The 8,995-nt window shown below is 49.4% G+C and overlaps 1 protein-coding gene across 11 annotated transcripts in view; it reads right to left on the bottom strand.

Moving 5' to 3' along the window:
* FAM193B (family with sequence similarity 193 member B) overlaps positions 1 to 7,605 on the bottom strand; it is a 38,006-nt gene extending 30,401 nt beyond the window's left edge. For 2 of the 11 annotated variants that reach the window (XM_066272356.1, XM_066272358.1), the window contains exon 1: positions 7,255 to 7,604. In XM_066272356.1, coding sequence (XP_066128453.1) covers positions 7,255 to 7,464 — 210 coding nt within the window. In that variant the 5' untranslated portion in view covers positions 7,465 to 7,604. Of the gene's footprint in view, positions 1 to 6,195; positions 6,388 to 6,469 lie in introns of those variants that run through there. The other 9 variants (XM_066272357.1, XM_066272355.1, XM_066272362.1 and 6 more) reach the window with 8 other exon arrangements.
* Positions 7,606 to 8,995: the final 1,390 nt, after the last annotated feature.

Genomic DNA, 8,995 nt, shown 5'->3' on the forward strand with positions numbered 1-8,995 from the left:
ACAGAATCACCTGAGGCAATTTACCAACAATAGATTCCAATTCTGTAGGTCTGGGACAGGGTCCAGCAAAGCACTGGGAACTGAAGATAAGCTAGGCAGGGCTGAGGGAGAGGTGAAACCAAGCAATCCCAGCTGCCTTTTCCACTGAGAATTAATTGCTCCTATGGTATTAGAGAATTTACTGAAGTTCATTACATCCACTTTCCTACTTAAAACCTTCCTTTGATTCATCATTGCCTACAGGATAAAGCCCAAACTTTTTGGTGTGGTTTTCAAGAACCTCTTCAGCCTGACATCTTGGCACTTCCCATAAATTAGGTGCTTCTTGCCTCTGGGTCTCTATGCTACTTCCTTTGTTTAGACCAGGGGTAGTCAACCTTTTTATACCTACTGCCCACTTTTGTATCTGTTAGTAGTAAAATTTTCTAACTGCCCACTGGTTCCTCAGTAATAGTGATTTGTAAAGTAGGGAAGTAATTTTATTTTACAAAATTTATAAAGCAGAGTTACAGCAAGTTAAAGCGTATAATAATTACTTACCAAGTACTTTATGTCCAATTTTTGCTAAGTTTGGCAGAATAAATCTTTATAAAACAACTTACTATAGTTAAATCTATCTTTTTATTTATACTTTGGTTGCTCCGCTACCACCCACCATTAAACTGGATGCCCACTAGTGGGCAGTAGGGACCAGGTTGACCACCACTGGTTTAGACACTTTCTCCCACCTTGTTGTCTGGAAGAACTTCTATTCAACCTTGAAGCTGCTCTGAAAGCCTTCTTTAGGCTGTCACATCTGTGCATACTAAGTATCCAGCATGTATAATAATCATAGCTATTACTTGTGCTAAGGCCTTCACATGCAGTACTGGCTGAACTCTAAAGTGAGCCTGGCATCATTGTCATTTTAAACAAGAGAAAACAAACCAAGAGGCCAAACCACTTTCAATGACTAGTACTAGAATCTAGGATTTAAACCTTAACTCAGAGAAGCGATGCTTTTCTAGCCTTAGTGCAATTACTATATATGTGTTCTCTAGATCAGTGTGTTGAAGAACACTGCTCTAGACCAGTGGTCCCCAACCCCCGGGCCGCGGACCGGTACCGGTCCGCAGAGAAAGAATAAATAACTTACATTATTTCCGTTTTATTTATATTTAAGTCTGAACGATGTTTTATTTTTAAAAAATGACCAGATTCCCTCTGTTACATCCGTTTAAGACTCATTCTTGACACTTGTCTCGGTCATGTGATACATTTATCTGTCCCATCCTAAAGGCCGGTCCGTGAAAATATTTTCTGACATTAAACCGGTCTGTGGCCCCAAAAAAGTTGGGGACCACTGTTCTAGACCATGGCCACTGTGGGCAGGGACCATGTCTGATTCGCTCTGCATCCCCAGACTTGGCACAGATCAGTTGTCCACTTGTGTTTGCAGAATAAATGAACACCCAGGTCAGGCAAGAGGAAAACTGGGCATAGAGTGTGCAAAGGGCCTAAGTGAATGACTGCCAGCCTCACCCAGCAATGGGGGCAGGTAAGAACAAGGTGGTAGAAACCTAACTCATTCCTTTTTGTGAGAGAGAGAGATAGATAAGAAAGGAGAGATGAGAAGCATCAACTTATAGTTGTGGCACTTTAGTTGTTCACTGATTGCTTCTCTATGTTACTTGATTGGGAGCTCCAGCTGAGCCAGTGACCCCTTGCTCAAGCCAGCGACATGTGGGATCATTTCAACGATCTCATGTTCAAGCCAATGACCCTGCGTTCAAGCTGGACGAACTCAAGAGTCCCAGGTCAATGCTCATTCAATGTGCCACCACCAGTCAGGCCTACCCATTCTATTCTATTATTCTATTCTATTCTTCATCTATCTCTCTATCTATCTAAATATCTATTCAGAGAGAGAGGAACATCAAATTGCTTCAGTATGTGCCTTGACACGGGAATTGAATCGGCAACCTCAGCGCACCGGGATGATGAGCTATCTGGCCAGGGCTTTCATTTATTTTATGTATTGATTTGAGAGAGATGAGAGAGAGAGTAAAGGGGGGGTGGGAGTGGGAAGCATCAACTCAGTTGTTTCTCACATGTGTCAACTGGGTAAGCCTGGGGTTTTGAACTGGCAATCTGAGCATTCCAGGTAAACAATTTATCCACTGTGCCAGCACAGGTCAGGTGATTTATTATAATTTAATTTAAAAGTCATTTTTTGAGAATGCACAATAAATATCCCAGAAATGAATTAAAATATAAACCCTATTCTCACAAATTCTAGGTTCAGTAAGTAAAGCTATTAGGATCTTAATAGCTCATCTAATAGCAGATATTGAGTTTATAACTCTGGGATGTTTTAAAGAAATTAAAATTTAAAAAATCTTGGCAGATAAGTCTTCATCTTCAAAGGCCTTTTGGCATTTCTACATAGTGAATCTCTACTGGCTTACAAAAAAAAAAAAAAGAATCAGGCATCAGGGATCCTCCCTCAGTATTATTTCCCCTTACTTGCAATGAAAGTGCCCAGGCTGGGTGGCCATGGTTTTAAGGCTGAGGACCCTGGGTATCTGTGTGTCCTGAATAAAAACCCTGGCACAGAAGTCATAATGCTTGCTGGATTAAATATAATGAGATGGTTTTAATAATGACACTGACTGATCATCTGTTCCAGTCCCTTGAGGGAACAGGTTTAACTCTGAGCAGTGGGGCAACCATGTATCTAGGGTCCCTTTAAACTAAACTGGGCAGAGCAGAGCCCCAGGGGATGCTAAAGGGAGATCAGAGATGGGAAGGGCAGCATGAGCTCAACTCCCACCAACTGCTGGTTGCAAGTCTAGCACTCTTCTGGGGGTTTATTGAGAGTGCACACCTGGATTACAAACTGAGTGGTCCAAGAGAAACCTAAAGACAACCGGCAGAGGTGTAAGGTGTGAACACTGACTTTGGAGGGCCATCCAACACAGTTCCTGTTGCATACCTCTGACTCTTGTTCTTATGTGAACCTCAATGTAGTCGGAGCTATGTGGGTTGTTCCACATTCTCTTGTGAAGTTGCTGATGAGGCTCAGAGAAGAGAGGAACATGCCCAGAATCACAAAGCTAGAAGGAACCTGAGCTTAGAGTTCACCCCAAGTCTGTAACGCTGAACACTATTTCTTACGCCTACTTCAACTACTTTTAAGTTTCTTTCTTTGCTAATAGGGCAGTAATTATTTGTCTTCTTGTGAAGTAAAGGAGAATTTGGGTTCATAGAGAGCAGATCAATGTAGATTAGAGGCCTGAAACAATAGGAAGTAGACTTTTGGGATCCCAATTAAGTTCAAGGTGCTGTATTAAAATGTGTAAAGGTTATGCAAATGAATGAAGGGGATTTGATGAAACCAAAGTGAGCAGCCTATGAACCTTAACTCAGAGGAAGCGAAGCTCTTCTAGCCTTACTGCAATTACTATACATATGGTCTCTAGACCCTGAGCCCTTCATGGGCAGGCACTATGTTTGATTTAATTTTGTACTCCCAGCTAGCCCAGTGCCTGGCACAAATCAGGTGTCCTTCACATACTAGAGGAGGCGACACTACTCAGACTGTAGATTACTGCCTCACAGAAAAGTGGGTCCAGCAGCAACAAACTTTTAGAGTTTTAAGAGATGGCACAAATCCAGTTTTGTGGGAAACCTTTCAATTTTTTAAAATATTGGTTCAAATCAAAACAAAACCAGAAACAAAACAATGTATGACTTGGGACATTAGAACCTGTCTGTGGACTAGAAATGATCTGATTTGCCATCTTGAGTTTCAGCTCAGCATAGAACACTAAGTTGCACTTTACTTACTCTGTGTACCTCAGACAGGGTTATAAGTGGCAGTGGGAGCCAAAGATCTTCACTTGTGGGCAGGGCAATGAGTGACCCTTTCAGCAGGTGTTTTCTGCCAGGGCACAAAAACCTGCTTCTGGCACCAGAAACCCCCTCCCCGGGAAAAAAGTGGGGCACAATTAGAAGAGAATCTGTCAGTCTGTTGCACCTCTTTGTGGCTATAGTCAAACAAAAAACAAACAAACAAAAAACTCATGTTAGGTCCTGGCCAGTTGGCTCAGTGGTAGAGCATCAGCCTGGCGTGCAGGAGTCTCGGGTTCAATTCCAGGCCAGGGCACACAGGAGAGGCACCCATCTGCTTCTCCACCCCTCTCCCTCTCCTTCCTCTCTGTCTCTCTCTTCCCCTCCCGAAGCCAAGGCTCCACTGGAGCAGAGTTGGCTCGGGCACTGAGGATGGCTCCATGGCCTCTGCCTCAGGTGCTAGAATGGCTCTGGTTGCAACAGAGCTACGGCCCAGATGGGCGAAGCATCGGCCCCTGGTGGGCATGCCGGGTGGATCCCGGTTGGGCGCATGTGGGAGTCTGTCTGACTGCCTCCCGTTTCCAACTTCAGAAAAATACAAAAACAAAACAAAACAAAACAGAAAAACATGTTAAATCTCCCATAGGACATAAGAGTATCCCTTGTGTGTGTGTGTGTGTGTGTGTGTGTGTGTGTGTGTGTCGGGGGTGGGGGAGCACATTGAGGCCTATAGTGAGTTATTAGGGCAAATGTTAGTTGTTCTGAGTTTCTGTTCCTTCACCTGAAAAATGGGGTAATAGTATTTATATCCTTCAGTTCATTCATTAACATTTGTTAAGCACCAAGCATGGGGTATATGGGAGCCTGACAGGTTCCTGCACAATGAGTTTATGTAGCAAAAGCAGACCAATAATCATACCATAGTTAACTCATCACATTTGTGCTAAATGCTGGTGGGAAGATTAAAAGTTAGGTATGTAAAGCGCCTGGCATGAAAATGAATGAAATAGAAGATCAAGCAAGCAGGGAAGTAGGTAAGAACACTGTAGAAACATATGTTAATGAAGGTTGTAGCTCTGAGGAAAGATGCATCCTAAATAAAAACTAAATGATTAAGCCACCATCCAAACTTTCTTTTCTGGTCATAAATATTATAGGCTGGATAAGTGGCACAGGACTCTAAAGTATTGTATGGTTTGAGTGAGGAGCCAAGACCACAGATCCCTGGCTCTCCTTCCCCTACTCTCCCCTTTTGGGTAACAGCACTCCCACCCGGGTCTAGAGAAAGAAAAGAAAAAGCTAGAAGAGAAGCTGCTTCAAGGTCAGAGATCAGACCAGGTGAGGGTGAGGTCCAATCGGGGTAGTCACATCCCAGTCTCTGCCCAGGGTAGGTGATGAGGATGAAGGTGGGGTTTCTGACACTGAATAAGTAGTGATATTTTCATTAATTAAAATTTGTGTTGGCCTGACCTGTGGTGGCACAGTGGATAAAGCACTGACCTGGAAATGCTGAGGTCGCCGGTTCGAAACCCTGGGCTTGCCTGGTCAAGGCACATATGGGAGTTGATGCTTCCAGCTCCTCCCTCCTTCTCTCTCTCTGTCTCTCTGTCTCTCTTTCTCTCTCTCTCTCCCTCTCCTCTCTAAAATGAATAATAAAAAAAAAAAAATTCGTGTTGTGCCCTGGCTGGTTGGCTCAGTGGTAGAGCGTTGGCCTGGCGTGCGGAAGTCCTGGGTTCGATTCCCGGCCAGGGCACACAGGAGAAGCGCCCATCTGCTTCTCCACCCCTCCCCCTCTCCGTCTCTCTCTTCCCCTCCCACAGCCGAGGCTCCATTGGAGCAAAGATGGCCCGGGCGCTGGGGATGGCTCCTTGTCCTCTGCCCCAGGCACTAGAGTGACTCTGATTGCAATGAGCGACGCCCTGGAGGGGCAGAGCATTGCCCCCTGGTGGGCGTGCCGGGTGGATCCCGGTCAGGCGCATGCGGTAGTCTGTCTGACTGTCTCTCCCCGTTTCCAGCTTCAGAGAAAAAAAAAAAAAATTTGTATTGTGATCTGAGACACAAAGGAGATTAGCATCAAAATTGGGTTACAACAAGCACAGGTTCTCAAAGGATTCATTTTCTCTCTCATTCATCTTGTTCTTTCTACTCCATGTCAGCAGGACCAGGTAGATGACATAGACTGACCCTGTGGAGTTCACGGTCCAGTGTGGGGAACAGACACATCAACAGAATGTTTCATCACAGAATGGGGAGTAATACCAGAGGGGAACACAGGGGCTGTGGGCACAGAGGGGCACCTCACACAACTGGGGAGGTGAGGGAAGGCTTTCTGGGAATAGTACCCCAAATGGCATCCCCACTCACATGCACAATTCCAGAGATTCTACTAGAAGGCTGTCAAGAGCCATGCCTTCCAGCTGCACCAGCCTCCCAGAGTCCCCTGCTGCCCGATGCAGTGTCTGCAGAGCCAAATGCATCTTCAGCCACGCCTCAGCCTCATCCGGCGCCGCGTCCGACCCTCCAAGACTCCTGCAGGAGCCTGCCTTCCCTGGCAGGCTCAGCCAAAAGACCAACTCAAAACTCTTTTGTCAAAGCAAGCTTAGGGCGAGCCACCCAGTCCCAGGTGCCACAACCCTACCTGAGCAACTGTGGCTCATGCCACCCGGACCTCTCAGTGAACACTGGCAGGGTACCTCCCATTATCTCCTTTGCTCAAGAGAAAGTGACCTTCTTACAGGTGGCAAGCTGGAAGCTTTGGCGATTCCTCCTACTGCTCATTCTTAGCAGAAGTCGCCAAGCCCAAGGCTCTGAGGGTCGGGGCAGGCGTCTCGTGGGTCAGAGATACAGAGGAGAGAAATGGTTGGCTCTGCTGGGTTTCCAGCTTAGTGCAGGAGCCTCACCAGTCTTCTGGACAGCCTGGCTGTCTGCTCCAGCTGCTCGGCGGGGCAGGGCGAGGAGGGCGGTCCCAGGGGATATGTGTGCTGAGGCACAGCTGCGGAGGGCACAGCGACTGCAAGCAGTAAGGGTCAGGGTGGAACCGCTCCCACATGGGAGCGGGAAGAGGCTGCAGCCTTCCAGACCCCAGCGCCCCCGGACAGCCGGTGGGCAGGCGGGGAACCGGGCGAACCCGGGGAAGTGGCAAGGCGAGGCTGTGGCCTCAGGATCGAGCCCGGTCCCGGTGTGGGTGGACCAGCAGGTTAGCTCCTGCGCCAGCCGGGAGGCGGTAGGCAGCCTGGGCTCGGGAAGAAGACGGCCGTGCCTCGGCTTTGGAGAGAGGGATCCAGCCTGCACTGCTGCCTCGGCGGAGAAAGCCTCACTCAGCCCCGGCCCTGGGGAAAAGACAGTCCATCCCCAACCCGTCCGGGCCCCGCTGCGGCCAGGTGAAAGCGCCGGAGCTGCCGAACTCGCCTCGCTCGCTCCTACCTGCGGGCCAGGCGCCAGCGTGGGCTCGTCCTCCTCCCTGGTGCCGTCGCGGTCGGGCTCCGCGGGCGTCTTGGGGGGCCCTGCACCCGCTCCCCCTTCCAAGCTCGGCGGCGGCGCGGGCTCGGGTGCCTGGGGCTTCTGCGGCCCCGCAGCCCGGGCCCGCTCGCGCCGGCCCGCGCCGCCGCCCGGCCTGCTCCGCCTCCGAGTCATGCTGCTGCTCGCGCCTCTCCCTCGCACCACTTGCGCCGCCGCCGCCGCCGCCGCTTCCCTCTCAGGACAACAGCCAATATGGCGGCGCCCTGCTCCCCCTCCGTCACTGCCAGCAGGTCAGAGGGCACGCGGTGCCCGCGCCGGCGCACTAGCCCCTGAGGCAGTCTGTGCCGTTTTGAATAAGGCTACCTCCCGGAGTTCCAAGGGAGAAAGAACGTGGTGGGGAGACGCATTCCCGACCCCGCAAGCTGCGGGGGGCGGAGGTGTCCGCGGTGGTGACCGCGCTGCGCGGCTGTAGTCGTCTCATAACTTAAATGGATGAGTAAATTAATTTCTGTAGTGCTACTGTTCTTTCATACCCATCACCTGACTTCTCGTTCTCACACAGAGAGGCAGGTACGATTGTTCTCATTTTGTGGTGGAGGAAAGTCGAGGCTACTTGAAGGCAAAATGGTCACTCAGTATCAGCCAGATGGGCTTGTGGACGGCCTGAGCTGAAAGAGACGAAGTGATTATTCAGGCCTTTGTCTGCAATGTGTGGTCCTCTGCGAGTTCAGCGTTCTGTACCTTGGATGCGGGACTCAGACCTGGGTCCTTCTCTCCAGGTCTGGTGGGGGAAGATGGACACTTACATAATTACAACCAGAGTGATAAAGATATAAGATAACCGGGGCACGGAAGAGGTGAGTGTTTCAAAAAGTGTTTCCAAAAGAGAGGACTTTGAATAGTTCACAAAAGAACACTTTTTTTTTTTTTTTGTATTTTTCTGAAGTTGGAAACGGGGAGGCAGTCAGACAGACTCCCGCATGCGCCCGACTGGGATCCACCCGGCATGCCCACCAGGGGGCGATGCTCTGCCCATCTGGGGCATCGCTCTGTTGCAACCAGAGCCACTCTAGTGCCTGAGGCAGAGGCCACATTGCCATCCTCAGCACCCGGAAACTTTGCTCCAATGAAGCCTCGGCTGCCGGAGGGGAAGAGAGAGACAGAGAGGAAGGAGAGGGGGAGGGGTGGAGAAGCAGATGGGCGCTTCTCCTGTGTGCCCTGGCCAGGAATCGAACCCAGGACTCCCGCACGCCAGGCCGACGCTCTGCCACTGAGCTAACCGGCATTGAAATAATTGTGTATTTAATTGTTAAAAATGGGATTGCCCCCGTTTCCTTCTTTTTAAAATATTTAACACATGCACATGGTACAAGTTTTTTAAGTCTTAAATGCAATTTGTCTCTTGCCAGGTCCAGCGATACACTGAAACCATATGATGAGTTGGCCTAACCAACTTGAGTGAGGGCTAGTTTTAAAAATATTTCCAGCCTGACCAGGTGGTGGCGCAGTGGATAGAGCGTTGGACTGGGATGCGGAGGACCCAGGTTCGAGACCCCCGAGGTCGCCAGCTTGAGCGCGGACTCATCTGGTTTGAGCAAAGCTCACTAGCTTGGACCCAGGGTCGCTAGCTCGAGCAAGGGTTACTTGGTCTGCTGAAGGCCCGCGGTCAAGGCACATATGATGCTGAAGGCCTGCGGTCAAGGCA

The sequence above is a fragment of the Saccopteryx bilineata genome, chromosome 4, assembly GCF_036850765.1.
Source record: "Saccopteryx bilineata isolate mSacBil1 chromosome 4, mSacBil1_pri_phased_curated, whole genome shotgun sequence".
Classification (NCBI taxonomy): domain Eukaryota; kingdom Metazoa; phylum Chordata; class Mammalia; order Chiroptera; family Emballonuridae; genus Saccopteryx; species Saccopteryx bilineata.